This window comes from Chiloscyllium plagiosum, unplaced genomic scaffold (assembly GCF_037043375.1).
Source record: "Chiloscyllium plagiosum isolate Xiang-an unplaced genomic scaffold, Cpla_swu_hap1 HiC_scaffold_24, whole genome shotgun sequence".
In the NCBI taxonomy this organism is placed as follows: Eukaryota; Metazoa; Chordata; class Chondrichthyes; order Orectolobiformes; family Hemiscylliidae; genus Chiloscyllium; species Chiloscyllium plagiosum.
In genome coordinates, this window is record NW_028270162.1 from 2,462,686 (window position 1) to 2,483,477 (window position 20,792).

At 41.5% G+C, this 20,792-nt stretch overlaps 1 protein-coding gene across 11 annotated transcripts in view; it reads left to right on the forward strand.

Moving 5' to 3' along the window:
- pitpnm2 (phosphatidylinositol transfer protein, membrane-associated 2) overlaps positions 1–17,887 on the forward strand; it is a 489,130-nt gene extending 471,243 nt beyond the window's left edge. For 8 of the 11 annotated variants that reach the window (XM_087999841.1, XM_087999838.1, XM_087999835.1 and 5 more), the window contains 6 exons: positions 1,432–1,580; positions 5,563–5,712; positions 8,809–8,877; positions 11,994–12,177; positions 12,357–12,485; positions 13,521–17,887. In XM_087999841.1, coding sequence (XP_087855967.1) covers positions 1,432–1,580; positions 5,563–5,712; positions 8,809–8,877; positions 11,994–12,177; positions 12,357–12,485; positions 13,521–13,844 — 1,005 coding nt within the window. In that variant the 3' untranslated portion in view covers positions 13,845–17,887. The remainder of the gene's footprint in view (positions 1–1,431; positions 1,581–5,562; positions 5,713–8,808; positions 8,878–11,993; positions 12,178–12,356; positions 12,486–13,520) is intronic. The other 3 variants (XM_087999844.1, XM_087999840.1, XM_087999843.1) reach the window with 1 other exon arrangement.
- Positions 17,888–20,792: the final 2,905 nt, after the last annotated feature.

Sequence of the window (20,792 nt, forward strand, 5' to 3'; positions counted from 1 at the left end):
CCAAAATGCAGCACTCCACACTTATCTGTATTAAACTCCATTTGCCATTTCTTGGCCCACTTCCCCACCTGACCAAGATCCTGCTACAATTTCTGATAACCTTCCTCACTGTTCAAGATACTGCCTTTTTTTGTTTCCTCTGCAAACTTACTAATCATGCCTTTCTCATCCAAGTCATTGATATAGCTAACAAACAGCAATGGGCCCAGCACTGACCCCTGAGGCACTCCACTAGTCACAGGCCTCAGCATCCTCCCACTAATGCCCTCTGCTTTCTACCATCGAGCCAATTGTGGATCCAATTTGCCAGCTCTCCCTGGATTCTATGTGATCTAACCACCTGGAACCTTATCAAAGGCCTTACTGAAATCCATATAGACTACATCTACCACCCTGCCCTCATCCACTTTGCTGGTCACTTCATCAAAGAACTCCAACAAATTTGTGAGGCATGATCTCCCACTCAAAGCTATGGTGACTACTCCTAATCAAACCCTGTCTTTCCAAATGCATATATATATCTTATCTCAGAAACTTCTCAAATAACTTACCTACCACGGATGTTAAGCTTACTGGTCTTTGGTTCCAGGTTTTTCTTTGCAGCCCTTCTTGAATAAGGTCACAACATTCGCTAGCCTCTAGTCTTCCAGGACCTGATTCATGGCGAACAATAATGCAAATTTATCAACCAAGGCCCCTGCAATTCCTTTTATAGCATCTTGCAGGGTTCTTGGATACACCTGGTCAGGACCACATGATTTATCCACCTTCATACATTCTAAGATGTCCAACACTACTTCTACTGTGGTATGAACTGTCCCCAAGATATCCCCACTAACTTCCCAAAGTTCCCTCATGTTCGTGTTTTTCTCCATTGTAAACACAGAGATGAAATATTCATTGAGGACCTTGCCCGTCTGCTGCGGTTCCACACATACATGTCCATTTTGGTCCTTGAGGGGTCTTATTCTCTCTCTGGTTATTCCTTTTCCTTTAATATACTTAAAGAATCTCTTTGGATTCACCCTAATCCTCTCAGGCTGTGTTGTGCCACCTTTTCGCCGTCCTGATTTCCTTCTTCAGTAAACTCCTGTATCCATGGTATACATACCTGCAGGGATTCATCAGGTTGTAAATCTTGGCTTTATGTAATGTAGCCAGTGTCTCAGAGAACTGAATGGCAGTAGAGAGTGTTGTTGACTTATCTCCTATACCGTTGTGGAATCTCAGTCACTGCCACCAATCGTCAGATAAATGGACTTGGAACACCAGGAAATTACTTTGAAGATCAATTTGAACCTGTTCATGGCACCTTTGTAAAAACTGTTTTGCCAGATTCAAGTAATATTAGGTTATGTCCACTAATGCCTTTTAATATTTACTTTTCAATTTCCACACAATATAATTTTGTTCTTTATTTTCTTTCAATAGGTGGACATTCATATTATGACTCAGCCTCCTGCAGGAGAGTGGGTTTATTTTGACACTGATATTACAAACAACAGTGGTAGGATTTCCTACATCATCCCAAAAGACAAAAGACTGGGAGTTGGTGTCTATCCAGTAAAAATGGTGATTAGGTAATTGCATGGGTTCAAATTTGAAACTTGTTAGTCTGTCAATGTGCACAATAATGAACACTCCAGGGAATATATTTTCTTTATGCAAATGTATCTTCCTTTGTATTTCTAAAAGGTTGCATTGTGTTCTTTGTAAGTTGAAATCATTACCCAATTGAGACAGGAAGCTGATAAAGTCTTCATTATTATGATCTCATGTGATAATACAACTGGACTAGTTAGGTTCCAGAATGAACTCTGGACTGATAGATCATATGCTTTTCCTCTGTTCATTAATGAAACATGCATTAGTAAAATATACTCACATAAAATTGAAAATTTCCTTTGACAACTGAAGTTTAATACATAAAAGAAGTTTAAAAATAAAAAGCTATCTAAATATAGAATACAATTACCAAGGTCTAAAACATACAGCAAAACAAAATTTTATCTGGTTTACCAACCCTATTTATTGCAGAGAAATTACAACCTTTCTCAACCCCTTTTGTTTCACCTGAACTAACTCAAGTTTCTTTGGAGTGGACTATGAAGACATTCAGTGAGTCCTTTCCAAGTCTGCTGACATGTGCTTTCCACAAAGCTGAACCTAAACTTTCTCATTTCTAATAACATTTCTAAATAAGATTCTAAATGAACTCCCTGGTTTGGAATCTTTACATTCTGCTGAGGTAACTAGTTCCCTGAACTCCTAGGGGAGAAATTAAACTTGTTTCTGCAATCAAATCTTGTGTTTTCTAAACAGAAGCGAAAACATTTAGAATCACAGAGTTGTACAGCACAGAAGTGTTCACTGATGAGAGGGACATAGAAATAGAAGTTTGATTACTCTGGATCACGTTGACGTAAGGAGGGAAGATGTGTTGGGTAGACTAGAGGTTATTAAGGTGGACAAATCCCCAGGACCAGATGGGATCTATCCCAGGTTGCTGAGGGAGGCGAGAGAGGAAATAGCTGGGGCCCTGACAGATATCTTTGTGGCATCCTTAAACATAGGTGAGGTGCCGGAGGACTGGAGAGTTGCTCATGTTGTCCCCCTGTACAAGAACGGTAGTAGGGATATTCCAAGTAACTACAGACCAGTGAGCCTGACATCACTGGTGGGAAAGTTGCAGGAGAAGGTACTGAGGGATAGGATCTATTTATATTTAGAAAAGAATGGGCTTATCAGTGATAGGCAACATGGTTTTGTGTGGGGGAGATCGTGCCTTACCAACTTAATAGAGTTCTTTGAGGAAGTGACCAAGTTGATAGATGAAGGAAGGGCTGTAGATGTCATATACATGGGGCTTTAGTAAGGCGTTTGATAAGGTTCCCCATGGTAAACTAATGGAGAAAGTGAAGTCACATGGTGTGCAGGGTATTCTAGCTAGGTGGATAAAGAACTGGTTGAGCAACTGGTTGAGACAGAGGGAGGTAGTTGAAGGGAGTTTCTCGAAATGGAGAAAGGTGACCAGTGGCGTTCCACAGGGATCAGTGTTGGGGCCACTGTTGTTTGTGATATACATAAATGATCTGGAAGAGGGCACTGTTGGTATGATCAGCAAGTTTGCAGATGACACGAAGATTGGTGGAGTAGCAGAAAGCATAGGGGACTGTCAAAGAATACAGGAGGATATAGATAGACTGGAGAGTTGGGCAGAGAGGTTGCAGGTGGAGTTCAATTCAGGCAAATATGAGGTGGTACATTTTGGGAAGTCTAATTGTAGAGCAAATTATACAGTAAACGGAAGAGCCTTGGGAAAAGTTGATGGGCAGAGAGATCTGGGAGTGCCAGGTCCATTTTACCCTGAAGGTTGCTGTAGAGGTGGATAGAGTGGTCAAGAAGGCATATGGTATGCTTGCCTTCATCGGATGGGCTATTGAGTATAAGAGCTGGCAAGTCATGTTAAAATTGTACATGACGTTAGTTCGGCCACATTTGGAATACTGTTTACAGTTCTGGTCACCACATTATCAAAAGGATGTGGACGCTTTGGAGAGGGTGCAGAGAAGGTTTACGAGGATGTTGCCTGGTATGGAAGGTGCTAGCTATGAAGAGAGGTTGAGTGGGTTAGGTTTGTTTTCATTAGAAAAAAGGAGGTTGAGGGGGGAACCTGATGAGGTTTACAAAATCATGAAGGGTATAGACAGGGTGGATAGAGAGAAGCTTTTTCCCAGGGTGAAGGATTCATCATGCTTTCAAGATGAGAGGTGAAAAGTTTAAGGGGGATACACACAGCAAGTACTTTACACACAGGGTGGTGGGTGCCTGGAATGCGTTGCCAGCAGAGGTAGTAGAGGCAGGCACAGTGGATTCATTTCAGATGCGTCTGGACAGATGCATGAATAGGTAGGGAGCAGAGGGATATAGATGCTTAGGAATTGGGCGACAGGTTTAGACAGTAGATTTGGATCGGCTCAGGCTGGGAGGGCTAAAGGGCCTGTTCCTGGGCTGTAAATTTTCTTTCTTCTTTGTTCTAGGAACAGACTCTTCAGTCCAACTCGTCCATGTCGACTAAATATTTCAAATGAATCTAGTCCCATTTGCCAACATTTGGCCTATAAACCCTTCCTATTCATATACCCATCCAAATGCCTTTTAAATGCTGTAATTGTACCAGCCTCCTCCACTTTCTCTGGCAGCTCTTTCCATACAAGCACCACCCTCGGTGTGAAAACGTTGCCCCTTAGGTTTGTTTTAGATTTTACCCCTCTCACCTTAAACCTATGACTTCTAGTTTTGGACTCCCCACCCCGGGGAAAAGACCTCGGCTGTTCACCCTATCCGTGCCCCTCATGATTTTATAAATCTCTATAAGGTCACCCCTCAGCCTCTGATGCTGCAGGGAAAACAGCCCCAGCCTATTCAGTCTCTCCCTACAGCTCAAACCCTCCAACCCTGGCAACGTCCTTGTAAATCTTTTCTGAATACTTTCAAGTTTCACAACATCTTTCTGATAGGAAGGAGACCAGAATTGCATGCAATATTCCAACAGTGGTCTAACCGATGTCCTGTACAGACACAACATGACCTCCCAACTCCTGCACTCAACACTCTGACCAATAAAGGAAAGCATACCAAACGCCGCCTTCATTATCCTATGTACCTGGGACTCCATTTTCAAGGAACTATGAACCTGCACTCTTTGTTCAGCAACATTCCCCAGGACCATATCATCAAGTGTATAAGTCCTGCCCTGAATCCTAGATTCTTATGAACTGAATGGGTAACTAGTATTCTTAAATATTTGCCTAGCATAAACCCAACCAAATAGTATCTTCCTGTGAATACCACAGGGATCTCCAGACACCTACTTTCTGAGAAATGCTCAATTTTGGTACTGTTCTGGAAGGACTCTCTGACCTTGTTTATTTAAAAGGAAGCCCTTCACAGAACCCTAAACATTTCTTACCTGCCTCTATTTTGAAATTCACATTCTAAAAATTATATTCATGAATATAAATAATTCATCTTTTATCACACAGCAAAGAATATTATGAATACATTCCAGTCCTAATGAAATGACAGCTCGATTTCTAAAGCCAGCAGCAACCCTTCAATATGAAATAAAATTTGCCAATTTTAACAAGTTCCTTGGACACAACAACACTAGCCCGCATTATTGGGCTAATGTTCTACCTTCTGATCTATCATTACTGGGTCAGCCATTGCTCAGTGATAGCACACCTATCTCTGTGCTTGTAACATTACAGATTCAAGTCAGAATCCAGGCTGACGTATCAGTACAGTATGTGGCAGCACAACACTTGGAGACATATTTTCATTGTGCTAAACAGTTAGTACTGTTTTAACAAAACACTAACTAAACAATTAAATATGACAAGTATGTTAAATGCACAAGAATAATTAGTTTTGTTTAATAGGAATTGCTTGACAGAGGGTGAATTTGTAAATAATTAATTTAAAGCCATTCTGTAAGTACTGTTGTGTGAACTTGTTTTGATTGGTTGTGAATAGGACTTTCTTATACCTTTTATCTAGGGGAGATCATACGTCTGGAGATAGCTACATTACTGTTCTACCAAAAGGAACAGAGTGTGTCGTGTTTAGTATTGATGGATCATTTGCAGCCAGTGTTTCCATTATGGGCAGTGATCCCAAGGTCAGAGCTGGAGCAGTTGATGTTGTAAGGTAAATGTCAATAATTTCTGTTCTCGCCATCACTTAGTGGGTATATGTTCCTGCATTAACGTTAGAAATATTGTTTGCATGACCCCAAAGCTATGAAATTATTTTACAACACTCTGCTCGCAAACTGTAATCAAATGACTAGATTAGATTAGATTAGATTACTTACAGTGTGGAAACAGGCCCTTCGGCCCAACAAGTCCACACTGCCCCACCGAAGCGCAACCCACCCATACCCCTACATTTACCCCTTACCTAACACTATGGGCAATTTAGCATGGCCAATTCACCTGACCTGCACATCTTTGGACTGTGGGAGGAAACCAGAGCACCCGGAGGAAACGCACACAGACACGGGGAGAACGTGCAAACTCCACACAGTCAGTCGCCTGAGGCGGGAAATGAACCCGGGTCTCTGGCGCTGTGAGGTAGCAGTGCTAACCACTGTGCCACCGTGCCGCCCACTTATGAATGACCTATGATTCTGAACATTGTAAATGTGTTCGTTCTTGCTAAGGTGTTGGCAGATAGTGGAATTTGAATTCAATAAAATAGTCTGGGATTAAGAGTCTAATGATGACTGTGAAACTGTTGCCGATTGTTGGAAAAAAACCCATCTGATTCACTAATTTTTCTTAGGGAAGGAAATCTGCCATCCTTACCCAGTCTGGCCGACATGTGACCAGACCCACAGCAATGTGGTTGACTCTCAAATTCCCTTTGGGCAGTTAGGGATGGACAATAAATACTGACCTAGCCAATGACCTCATCATCCTGTGAATGAATAAAAATAAATGCGTGATTTGATCATGAAGAATAAATAAAAACTGTAGATGCTAGAAATCTGAAACATGGAACATTGGAAATATATGGCAGGTCAATATGAACTGTAAAGAGAGGAATGAGAGAATGATGTACATTGAGGACAGATCAGCTGCTTTTGGACAAGGGGCAGGATGCTGATATGAGGCCCAATTGGCATCCTGTTATCAGTATGTAACTTTTCTGAGGTGATGCCCACTGCAGTAGGTCAGATGCCAAAGGCAGCAGGCCCAATAAGAGAGCTCACAGTGATACCAGGCCTTTAGCCCCATCTGGAGAGGCTGACATTGCTGTGGCAGGCTGGTAGGCATAACAGAGGTTATCAGCTAAATAGGTCTGAAGTCAATTGGGACATTAGGATGGAGGGAAATGGCCTCCACAGGGCTAGTCACAGAGAGAGTTATGGCCTTTCATCCCTATACCTACATTGTTGGGATATAGAACCTCTGACTCCAATGGCCCACTGGCCTGTTGCTAGGAAGCTGCCTCAGTTGAGTCAGTGGCCTTTGTGTGGATTGGAGAGCTGCTTGGGGCATCAATAAAATGTTAGCTTTGGGCCGTTTTTTGCAGCCTGAACTGGACCAATTGGAGACCTAGCTCTCTGGGCAGCTGGCAGTCAACCTAGTTCCCTTCCTGTCCACCTCTTGGGAAATTTCCCAAAGCAGCGAAATCAGGAAATTAACCTGACACAGAGCTGGGAACATCTTCTGTTCATAACTCTGTTTCTGTGGCTGCAGAAGCTGCCTGACCTAAGTATTTCCAAAATGAATGTCATTTTGATCATATATTTTTATGTAGATAAGCACAAACATCTTGCATTTGCCCCTTCCAGGTTTGTGTTACTGTACCTCAGAGTAGAATTTTAATCAAATTTGAATATGCAGTTAGTTTGGAAATGAATCCCTCCCACACAATGTAAGTGAATATACTTAACGCATGCACATTTTTGAAGAAATATCTTTCAACATTCAGTAACCAAAAAACCGAAACATTCAACAATTAAATGCACTCTGCTTTTCATTTTACTGTTTTACTAACAAACACACAAGGGTTAAGATACACAGAAACATGAGGAAGCCACTTTGCTCCTTGAGCCTGTTTAGGTCACAGCTGACCCATATCTCAACTTCATTAACCAACCTTTGCTCCATATTTTTTCCTTCGACTACCTAACAAAATGTTATCAATCCCCAACCTCAACATGTTAGGTGAGAGAGTTCCAGATTTCTATGAATCTTTTTATGACAAAGTACTTCCTGGCAATACACTGAATGCCCCAATTGTAATATATTGCTCCCTTGTTTGGTCCTCTTTTACTGGAAGCATATTTCTCACAATCTACCCTATCAATTCATCGTGAATACTTGGATGAGACCATTTTTGAGGGAACGCAGGCCCCAATCTGTGCAATCTGTCTGCTTCATTTAACCTTCCTAGCCCCAGTTGCATTGATGAACAATATGCTGACCAGGTTATTTAGGTCACGGGCCAAGAACCATAATGGTGTTCTTCATTTCTTCCTTTATTGATACTCACTTTCTCCTATGAAGCTGGTATATTCAATAGCATCGTGTGAGACATTTTCATGAAATATTGGGGAGATGGTGAAGTAGTTTTAATGGCACTGGTCTAGTAATCCAGATACTCAGGCTGATTCCTTGGAAAAACAAAGAAACTGTGAATGCTGGAAGTCTAAAACAGAAATAGAAATTGCTGGAAAAACTCTGTAGATTTGGCAGCGTCTGTGGAAAGAAAGAGTTTTGGGTCCAATGACTCTTCTTCAGAACTTTGTTCCTGATTCCCTGGCAATGGGGGTTTGAATCCCACCAAAGCACATGTTGACATTTGAATTCATTAAAAAGAATCTCGAATTATAAATTGGTTAATGGCAACCCTTTAACCATTATTGATTGCTGTAAATTCCCTTATGGTTCAATGATGTCCTTTAGAAAAGGAAACCTGCCGTGGTTACCCATGTGACTCCAAACCCACAGCCTTTAATCTTTCCTCTGAAATAGCCCTAGCAAGCTGCTCAGTCCAAGTGGAAACAAAGGATGGGCAACCGATGCTGGCCTTGGCACATTCAATGATAAATATTGTGGAGCTCAGACAGACAATGTTCAGGCTTGAAATGCCAGGTTAAGTATTGGAGAGTAGTTGACATGATTCACATTTACCAGTACCAACTCGTGCACGTTATGTGACAGTGAGTATTGGGGTCACTGACCCAGTGATGATACTTGTTACTCATTCACTGCCGATTCATTTTAATTCAAGATGTCAATTACCCAACAAAGTCTCAACAGGATGTGGGAGCAATGGAAAGAAAAAGGAAGCCACATCTAGGTAATGGGATGCCGATGATATCTGAATTAGTGAAAGAGTGTAGTGCAGGTAAGGCACAGCAGGTCAGGCAGCATCCGAGGAGCAGGAGAATTGACGTTTCGGGGATAAGCCCTTGCCACTTTTCAGGCCAAACCTGGATATTGTCTAGATCTCTCTGCAGTATCTGAGAAGTCACAAATGGTGAACGTTATGCAATCTTCGGTGAACATCCCCACTTCTGCCCTTATGATGGAGGGAAGGCCATTGCTGAAGCAGCTGAAGATGGTTGAGCCTTGGATACTACCCTGAGGAGCTCCTGCAGAGATGTCCTGGAGCTGTGATGACTGACCTCCAACAACCACAGCCTATGTGTTTGATATGACTCCAACCAAGTGGAAAGTTTGTCCCCAATATCCATTGATTCTGGTTTTGCTGGGCACCTTGATGCCACGTATTTAAATGTGGCCTTGGTGTTAGGGGCTGTCACTCTCACTTTATCTCTGGAATTTACTTCTCTATTCCATGTTTTAACCGTGGCTGGGGCCCCTGAGTTACGATCCTCTGACTTACAAACCCTTGTACTTATAAACACGAGCTCATATAGGAAAGTTTTTTTAAAGATCTGAAATGCAGTCAGCAACTGGGTATTACTGAGCTAGCAGGTTATTGCTGAGCAGGTGCTGCTTGGTAGCACCTTCTACCTCTTTACTTACGATCAAGAGTAGAATAATGGAGCAGTAATTAGCAGGTTTAATTTATCCTGCTTCTTGTGTACAGGACATACCTGGGCAATGTTCCAGTTGTTGGGTAGATACCAGTGTTGTAACTACTGGAACAGCTTGGCTATGGGAGTTCTGGAGTACAAGTCTTCAGTACTATTGCTAGAATGTTGTAAGGGCCCATAGCCTTTGTAGTATCCAATGCCTCCAATGATTTTGTGGAGTGAATTGAATTGGCTAAAGACGTATCTGCAGTGCTGGGGACTACTGAGTGAGTCATCCATTCAGCACTTCTGGTTGAACATTGCTCCAAAAGCTTCAGCCTTATCTTTTGCACTGAAGTGCTAGGCTCCTCCTTCATTGAAGATGCTTTTGGAATTCTGCCAAGTGAGTTGTTATTCTATCACCATTCATGATGTTGACAGAAGGAGGGGTGAGTGGGATGGAAGGCATCATTCCCACTGACAGCAGAGATGTTCCACAAAGCAGTCTCCCAGTTTGTGATTGGTCTCTACAGTGTAAAGGAGACCCCCGTAGGGAGCAGCCGACTAGATTGGAGGAAGAAAAAGGAAATCACTGCTTCAACCTGGAGGGTGTGTTTGGGACCTGGGACAGTGAGGAGAGGAATGGGGCAACTGTTACACCTCCTGTGTGTGCGCAGGAAGTGGGGGGTGGGAGGAATTTTAGGAGTGATGGAGGAATGGACCAAGGTGGCCTGGAGGGAACATTCCCTCCAAGTGCTGACAGGGGAGGGAAAGAGTTGTTTGGTCATGGCATCCTGCTTGGTGTGGGGGGGCAGAAATAGCAGAGGGTGATACTTTGAACGTGGAGACGAGGGGAAGGGGATGGAAATTGAGGCCAAGGGGAACCCCTATCATTATTCTGGGAGGGAGGGGGAAAGAGCAAAAATGCAGGATATGGGTTGGATCTGGCTGAGGGTCCTGTCAACATTCAATAGGGTAAATCTTCAATTGAGAAGAAATGAGATGGTGGGTGGCATCATTAGAACAGATGTGGAAGAACGAATGGTATTCTTACAAAAAGCAGGGTGTGAGGTAATTGTGGGAGATCAGTAGGTTTCTTTTAGATATTGGTGTATTATCCCCAGAAATGGAAACAGTGAAGTTGAGGAAGGAAAGAGTCAGAGATGTAACAGGGAGTATAGGAGAGTATGTGATGCTCATCCAGTTTTAATTAGTGGTCACGCCTTCAGTTGCCTGGGTTCTCACTCTGGATTCTCTCCCTAAAACCTCCCCACTATTCACTGCCTTAAGCCACTGTGCCTTTCATCAAATATTGGTTATCTCCCCTCATATCTCCTTCTATAACTTGGTGTCAGAGTTTGTTTGATATCACTCCTGTTATGTGAGTTGGAGATGTTTATTTCATTAGAAGTGCTATAAAAGTTCTAGTTGGCTTCCTTTGTGTGTATTGTATCTTCTCCAGCTGAACTGAGAGGTCGTAATAAATTAATGAGAGATTATCACAAATCTGAATGAACAATGTTCTAAATCATCTCTGCAAAAAAAGAACAAAACTCTGAATTAGGTACTGGCTGTATATCAAAAGAAAATTCAACTTGAGAGTTAGGGGATAATTAGGCGAAAGTGAGGACTGCAGATGCTGGAGTTTAGAGTCAAAGAGTGTGGTGCTGGAAAAGCACAGCAGGTCAGGCAGCATCCGAGGAGCAGGAAAATCAATGTTTTGGGCAAAAGCCCTTCATCAGGAATGAGGCTGGGAGCCTCGGGTGTGGAGAGATAAATGTGGGAGGTGGGGCTGTGGGGAAGGTAGCTGAGAGTACAATAGGTAAATGGAGGTGGGGGTAGAGGTGATAGGTCAGAGAGGAGGGTGGAGCAGATAGGTGGGAAGGAAGATTGACAGATGGGACAGGTCATGGGGACGGTGCTGAGCTGGAAGGTTGTGACTGGGGTAAGGTGGGGGGAGGGGAAATGAGGAAACTGGTGAAATCCACATTGATGCCCTTGGGTCCCAAGGCGGAAGATGAGGCGTTCTTCCTCCAGGCGTTGGGTGGTGAGGGAGGAACGATGGAGGAGGCCCAGGACCTGCATGTCCTCAGCAGAGTGGGAGGGGGAGTTGAAGTATACGGTCATGGGGCAGTGGGGTTGGTTGGTGCTGGTGTCTCGGAGATGTTCTCTGAAGCGTTCTGACACCTACTTGCAGAGTTCTTCAGAGAACATCTCCGAGACACCCGCACCAACCAACCCCACCCGCCTCGTGGCTGAACTCTTCAACTCCCCCTCTCACTCTGCCAAGGGCCTGCAGGCTCTGGGCCTCCTGTGACCTGCTGTGCTTTTCCAGCACCATACTCTCGTATTTAGGGGATAATACTGATCGTGTTGAGACTTGTGAAAGTAGAACCTTTTAACAGCAATTCTTAATTAGCTGTTGTGTTCACAGACACTGGCAGGATCTTGGCTACTTCATTATATATGTAACAGGGCGTCCCGATATGCAGAAGCAGAGAGTAGTGGCTTGGCTGGCTCAACATAACTTCCCCCATGGAATTGTCTCCTTCTGTGATGGACTCGTCCACGACCCCCTCAGGCACAAAGCCAATTTTCTTCGCAGCCTCGTGCAAGATGTAAGCATCTCATTTTTTAGTTTTATTGCATCTCATCTAATGTTTGAATTATTGATGATCAGTTCTAATTTTATCCTTCTTCAATATGTTTTTGATTAAACTGAGACTAATAATTTAATATTTCAACACACAATGTCTCCACAAGTATTAATTCCACTATATACTCTTGAAAATTGCAGGTGTCCATGAAGATTCATGCAGCGTACGGATCCACAAAGGATATTTCGGTTTACAGTTCTCTCGGCTTATCACCATCACAAATCTACATTGTAGGTCGCTCATCTAAAAAGTACCAGCATCAATGTCAGGTATTGCTTCACATTGTCAAAATATTTTGAAATGGATAGTTTTATTTATAATAGGTTATAACAATCACAGGCATAGTGCTGGAAGTACGGGCTGGTTTTAGCTCGGGACTCCAGTAGTCAGGACTTTATTCGTATGTATCAGCAAAGTCCCCGAGCACTTGGGAGACAAATAGAGCAATTTGTTTATGTACAGCAATGGGTCAAATGGCCTGACGATTGTTTTTCTCTTTTGATGACATTCATTGAGAGAGTAATATTTTCCAGGACAGCAAGAGAACCCCTCTGCTGTTATATGAATAGCACTGTGACAGCTTCAACTTTCACCAGACAGGGCCCACAGTCATAGAGATAATCAGCACAGAAACAGACCCTTCAGTCCAACTCATCCGTGCTAACCACTCATTCCAAATAAATCTAGTCCCATTTGTCACCATTGGGCCTATATCCCTCTGAACCCTTGCTATTCATATACCTATCCTGATGCCTTTTAAATGGTCATGATCTGGAGATACCAGGTGATTGTAGGAGCAGCACTTCAAAAGCTAGTGCTTCCAAATAAACCTGTTGGACTATAACCTGGTGTTGTGTGATTTTTAACTTTTAAATGTTGTAATTGTACCAGCCTCCACCACTTCCTCTGGCAGTTCATTCCATACACGTACCACCCCCTGCATGAAGAAACTGCCCCTTAGATCCCTTTTAAATCTTTCCCCTCTCAACTTAAATCTATGCTCTCTAGTTTTACACTCCTCAACCTGGGGAAAAGACCTTGCCTATTTAACCTATCCATGCCCTTCATAATTTAACAAACTTCTGTAAGGTCATCTCTCAGCGTCCAATGCTCCAGGGTAATAGCTCGAACCTATTCAGCCTCTCTCGATAGCTTAAACCCTCCAACCCTGGCAACATCCTTCTTGGTGTTTTTGTTAAGAGATGAAATTTTCTGATCTATGGCTATTTAATTGGCATTATTATATTTTCTTAAGACTCCCAATCAAATGTATGTCTTGATGCATGTTTTGTGTGATGCTCTAGTTTTTATCAGATGGATATGCAGCACATCTATCTCAGCTGGAGTATAGCCATCGATCCGGTCCTGCTAAAAGTAATTCCAGAATGGTACTGCGCAAGGGCAGCTTCGGGTTACCCGGGCAGACGGACTTCCTGAGGAAACGGAACCATTTGCTGCGCACTATCTCCAGCCACCAAACGGCATCCACAGCCCCAAAGCCTGAGCGGACACACAGCCAGTCTGATAGTGAGCGGGATCGAGACAAGGAGCGTAGTCAAAGGAGCATGAGCATCACTGCAGGATGCTGGGGTCGCACAGGCATATCAAAACTGGAATCTGGTGTTTAACAGAAGGGGCAAGACACTGGGAAAAGATAGCAAGACGGCTTCAGGGAAATGGGTCAGCATAACAAATGAAATATCTGCTGCTGACATGAGCATTGAAGCAAGCACTGCGGGTGAAATGGGTACCATGGTGCTAACAAAAAGATACTGAAGATGTAAACTCATTGTGTTTAGTGTGAACTGCAGGCCTTAACAATGCAGTGTTGCATTGGGAACACTAGCTGTAAAGTAAACCTTCTCTTAGTCATAGAGACATAGTTCAGACTTTTAGACCCTGCTTAATTCTGCATCTTTTCTATTCAGGGTTTGGCAATGACTACTGTAAATATCCATGCCTCCTATCCAAATAACTTATAGTATGTTAGTTCACTAGGTTTCTGTTGCTAACCAGACATTTCCCATATGTTTTCTTGAAATTCAGCAAGAACATCATGTAAGATTAGCTGTTATTTTTCATGCAGTTTAGCTTTATTAGCTCGATACTGTAAAACCTCAGTTTTTGCACTGATTAACTTTAGATTGGAATTCTGTTACTGCCGTTTGTCACTGCATCATCCCTCGTAGTGCATGATAGGACCTTCACATTAATATCAGAGTAATCTTGTGTGTGGATTGTAAACTTGTGAGGATTCAATCCAAGGCATCTTGCCAAATTGCCTGAAATTGCAGATTAGAATCATCCACGTGGAAATGTTAGCCATGTTTAAGAAGAACTTGGTTTGTTGAATGATAATAAGAAATGTAGTAGCATCCAATGGAACAGAATCCATTTTTGCAGTGATGAAAAGTGAATTGTAAATTAGATCTCTTGCCAAACATTTGATAAATGAAATCAATGTTGGTGGTTCTGTGATGATCTGTTTCTGTGAATTAGTTTAAAAGTCTGTTGTCAGTTGAATTTGCATCACTGCTACATGGAGGAGATGAGAATCTAACTCGAGCCTAGACTGTAATTCCTATTTGAGGCAGGAGGAAGAGTGCAGCAGATGTGACTAAAAGTGTAATGAAAATTCAAGTGTTGGTCTTTAGGGTTTAAATGATGGTTATTTGTTAAGTGTGTGCTGATCCAGAGGGTCGGAAATGAGTAGATGCATTATCTCCTAATTACCGTGCCAAGTGGCAATAGGTTAAAGAAAGTATTAACAGAACATGTGAACAAAGATACTAAGTTGACAGTTCTTTTAAGCTTCCATCTGTTCTATGGACAGTTTAATTTTCTGTTCATTAAATAAGACTTTTTTTTCATGTTCACATCGTTACATTATCTTACAAGTATGTGACAAATACCTTGGTTTTATGAGAACTGACTCAAGAAAGCTACTCTTAAGTACCAGTGATGCTTACATGTATATGAAATATACATCAGGAACGAATGAGTTCTGCATTGCTACAGGTTTTTAAACACAGTTAGCACAAATCATTTGTTGAAATCAGGTTCTTAAATGTAGGTCAACCCATGTGCTTCCGATAACAAAACCTTGAATGATTAGGGTTGGTGTTGTCACATTTTCTTGTGTGAATTATTTGTGTTGGGGTGAGGCTTGGAGACAGAACTGAGAGCCATTAACCTCTGTCCAGTCTTTGAAAACACCTGACTCTCAATTTTACTTTAAAGAAGAAGGAACTAACTTCAGTGTTCCTCACAACAAAGATGGACTGTTTCTCTACAGGTAATGAGATTGAATGCTTCTTTCCAAAAAGATCACTTTTGAAGTGAGTAAATTCCCAATTCCTGATAATTTGTCCAGAATATAAATTATTGTTGGTATCTTTGCAGCAGTCACCATCTGCAGACCTGCCTCTACTCTGTGCTTCTTTAAAACCAGCCTCCAGGAGGCAACTGAGTTTGATGGAACTTTCCTTCCTAAACTTTATAATGTGTTGGGGAGGGAAGGGACCTAATTGTGCACGGGACTCATTTGCACCATTCTGTATTACAACACTGTGTTCTTCCAAATCGAGATAACTGCATGTATTTCCACTTAAATTAGGAACTGTTCCAGGTGGATTAATAAGTAATGTTTTCCTGTTACTGAAAGGTTTGTCCATTTATTTAGTACTGGATGCTGCTGCGTACAACCATCCACGTTGATCTACTATCTCATTAAAAGGCAATTGGAGCTGAGAAGATTTTTGGCAAATCCCAAAACTTAGCACACAAGAAAGGAAGATAAACCATATAACAGATGCACTAGATAGGGGGATGTTGGAAATGTTCTATAACAATATGTGTGTAGATAATGTAAAGCAAGATATGTAAATGTAGGTCTAAATAAGGCAAGAGGTATTTATTTGTGTAGATAAATTGCAGGAGGTGACAAATCCTTCAAAATTTATTAATATTTGAAAGTTTGAATTTTGTTTTGAACATTATATATAAAATTGTTTTATGGACCAAGAAGAATTTTACTGCCATTGCACAAGTGCAATATACAACCACTATTCATAATCAGTAATCATGGCATTGACAATCAGTGTAACATATGGACTGGAATAAATGTGACCTTTTGATGACTGAAGGCTAAAACATTCATTCTCTTCCCTCGTTTCAGAGATAGGTACCAGTTCCCTTGAGTTTCAGAATATGGACCTGATTTTTATACAAGAATGGAACTTACAATGCGGTGTGGTAGATGTGGCAGCCAAAGCTGCCAAGATGTCCCTTTCTGAATGCATTGCATGCATTTCACATTGAGTAATTGGTTACTTTCCCTGAATAATTTGAGATGTTGATATTTTCATTCTGAATCGGTTCGACCCTTGTTTTGAAGCTGCAAAATTCTATTCGTCCCAAAGCTGAAGCAAGTGCCAAATAAAATTTTGTGTTTATATTTCAATCTGAAGTAGAGAACTTTCTCGAGGCCCTGATCAGAATTTACTTGAGTTTCTTCACTTCCCTTCCCTACAAGGCAGACACTGATCTCATGGTGTCACCATTACATGTACGATCTTTTGAGTGTTAAACAATTGGGTTCTGAAGTCTGCCCTGAGTCTCTATTAACTGTACAAGGTAATGGATGTGCCCTAGCTGTGAACCCATCAGAGATGCAAATTCAGATCTCCACCATCTCGCATACGAGATACAAGAGGCAATTGTAGTGTTACGAGCAGATCAGCAGCCTTTGCATCAATTAAGATCAATTGAATTTCTCAGCACTCCCACACAATGCAGAAACCAATGTGTAACTCTGCATATTGACACAAATTATAACATATTTTTCGACCAGATTTTCTGAAATAATTCCAAATCCTATTTATTATGCTGATATTTTGATTTGAGCCAAGTAAAGTTGTAGTTGACATCAAGGATTAATCACAGGGTCAGGCACTTGCTTTAATAATGCAGTTAACTATTCAGCCTTGACTGACATTTATTTTTGTCTCAGACTGATTTCTTTAGAGTAAAATCAAATACAGCAATCCTATAGCAGTAGGTTTTCTGGCCAAAGCTCAGAAGAAATCTCTCGCAATCCTGAGCACAATCCTGAGTAGACAAACACAATGGTACAGATTTCTAGTACTCTGTCTAACTCACTGAAGGGTCACCAATAAATCCAGCCATGCCCTTCATAAGCATGTGAACACTTGGTCATCTTGCTGATGAAAGGTAAGACAACTTGCTGCATTTAAGCATTAGCTGCTGAAGCCTCACATCACTGTTCTGTGCAAAATCCATCGATATATTGATAACTTTGACAGTAATTTTTTATTCAGAAGTGTTTGTTATATTTTGTTTATAGAAATGTTACATATAAACACAACTGAAAACTTGTTCAATCTGTTAAATAGCTGAACACCCCAAATTAACTAAAGACTATATTAGATTTAAGCTGCTGCAATCAGTCTCCATTCCTTAGATTTTGGTTCATTGTCGGTAGAGAGACCTTTTACAATCTGTTCACTTGTATGTAAACACTCCAAACTTGCACAAATTTCTACTTCTGGCTGTTGTCATGCATTGTTATGCCTAGGTGTGCTTTTGTGCGTAATTGTATGTTATATGGATTAAATGAAATTGGGACAGCATTAAATTCCTTTGTGTTGCATTTATTGCTTCTGATTTCAGTGTGGACCTATTGACCAACATATTCTCAGAAAGTAAAAAATACCGAAAGAATCTGGAAATTGAAACAAAAAACAGGAATTGTTGGAAAATCTCAGCAGGTCTAGCAGTATCTGTGGAGAGAAATCAAAATGAATGTTTTGGGTCCAGTGACCCTTCTTCAGAACTTTATTATTGGCAGAGTGGTACCTATCAAGACCAATTGAATTTCACTGCACTCTTAGACAATGCAGTTACGTGGAAGTACCACTTTTTAATTCTGGTTATTGACACAAATTATAGCACATAAACGTTTCCACAAGATTGTCTGAGATAATTCCAAATTACAAAGCCTGTTTATTACACTGATATTTTGATTTCAGGCCATGTAAAGTTGTGATTGACACTGAGGGTTAATCACAGGGGTAAAGCATATGTTTGAAAAATGCTGTTAGCTGTTCAGTGTTGACTGACATTTGTTTTAGCATCAGAATAATTTACTTATTGTTATAGAGTCATAGAGTATAGAAACAGGCTCTTTGGCCCAAACTGGTCCATGCTGACCATGATGCCCACTCAGCTAGTTCCAATTGTGCACATTTGATCCATATCCCTCTCAACCCTTCCTATCCAAATGGTCTTCCAATGTTGCTATTGTACCTGCCTCAAGCACTTTCTCTGGCAGCCCATTCCATATACGCATCACTCTCTGTGTAAAGAAGTTGTCCCTCAGGTCCTTCTTAAATCTTTCCCCTCACCTTAAACCTTTCCCCTCACCTTAAACCTATACCCTCTTGTTTTCATTTCCCCATCTCTGTGAAAAAGACTATATGTTTTCATCCTATCTGTGCCCCTCATGATTTTACACACCTCAGTAAGGTCACCCCTCCTTCTCTGACATTACAAGGAATAAAGTCCTATCCTGACAATATGCTCGTAAATCTTGTTTGCATTCTTTCCAGTTTAACTATGTCTTTCCTGTATCAAGGTGACCAAAACTGTACACAATACTCTGCATGTGGCCTTATCAACGATTTATACAACCGTAACATAATATCCAACTCCAATACTCAGTGCCCCAACTGTTGCACGGCAACATGCTAAATGCCTTCTTCACCATCTTGTCTACCTGTGACACCGGTTTCAACGAACTATGAACTTGTACTCCTTGGTCCCTCTGTTTCACAACACTCCTCAGGACCTTACTATTTACAGTATTAAGTCTTACCTTGGTTTGAATTTCCAAAGTGCTACAGTCACACATCTGTATGGAATTGCATTTGCCAATCCTCAGCCCAGTTCCCCATCTGGAACTTCACCAGTGGCTAAAGATGAAGCAAAAATCTCTGCAAGGGTCTCTGTAATTTCTTCCCTAGCCTCACACAGCGTCCAAGGTTGAACGTGATCAAGCCCGTAAGATGGGGATTTAGCCAACTTAATGCGCTTTAAGGCTGCAAACACCTCCTCTCTGGTAATATGTATGCAGTCCAAAACATTACCACTTGTTTTACAGTTTTTCCTTAGCATCCATGATTCTTTCCTCAGTAAACAGAGGAGAAATATTCATTAAAAATCTCCCCCATCGCCTATAGCTCCACACATAGATGGCCATGCTGATCTTTAAGGGGACTGTTTTACGTTTAATATAGCTACAAAACCTCTTGGGACTATCTTTAACCTTATCTGCCAAATCCATCTCATACCCTCTTTTTGCCCTTGTGATTTCCGTCTTAAGCATGCTCCCACACTTTCTGTAGTCATCTCGGGATTCACTTGAGCCCGACAGCTTAAACTCAATGTATGCCACCTTCTTTTTCCTGACCAGAGCCTCAATATCTCTTGGCAAAAGTGAGGACTGTAGATGCTGGAGATTAGAGTCTAGATTAGAGTGGTGCTGGAAATGCACAGCTGGTCAGGCAGCATCTGAGGAGCAGGAAAATCGATGTTTTGGGCAAGAGCCCTTCATCAGGAACCTCAATATCTCTCATCAGCCAGGGATTCCTAAACCTGCCAGCTTCTCCCTTCATCCTATCGTACTGTCCTCCTTCAGTTTAGCACTTTAACCTGTGGACCTGTCCTATTTTTATTCATAACTATGTTAAAACTAAGACAGAACTAACACCGGAATCAATGTTAACTGTGCCTTCTCTCCACAGATGCTGCCAGATCTGCTGAGTTTCTCCAGCAAATTTCTGTTTTTGTTTCATATTTCCAGCATCCACAGTTCTTTGTTTTATTACCATTTTGTGCAGGAAAGTCTTTGACTATGGCATCTAGCATGAAACCTTACATTCATTAATCACTAACCATTATAATCAAATCAGGGTCCTGATTGATTTCAGTGTGACCATCATTGAACCTTCCCATCTCACTCCAGAGTTCAATCAGCACCCGAGGATTTGATCACAAAGTCTAGGCTAGCTTTCCATTCCCCCAGAAGACATGCTGAGCTGCCAATGGTTGTGTCATGGAGTTGATTGAAGGAGTTGCTCTGACTGTGGTTTAATCATGTTCTTCAAAGGAACTGCTGAGAGAAACAGCGAACTGTTTTAAAGCAGGCTTCACATTCTCAAAAGACCCAAACTCATAAATGTAAGTCCCGTTTTGTCTTTTCTGGGACAAAGCTGCCAATTTGTGTAAAGCCAGATTCCACAAACAACAATGAGGTTAAGGATTAAACTGGTTTTGATAGTAATGGCCAAGGGCTGTATGTTTCCAAGGAACAGGCAGAACTCCTTTGTATTGTCATTAACCCCAACAGGAATGATAGCATCAACAACAACCCAGCAGTACATATGGTTAAAATATACCAGGATACAACTGTTTAATGCTTATGTTACGTGGCTAATACACCAAGATTTCACTCTGAAAACTGAAACAGTTCACTAATATCTTTAGCTGAAAATGTG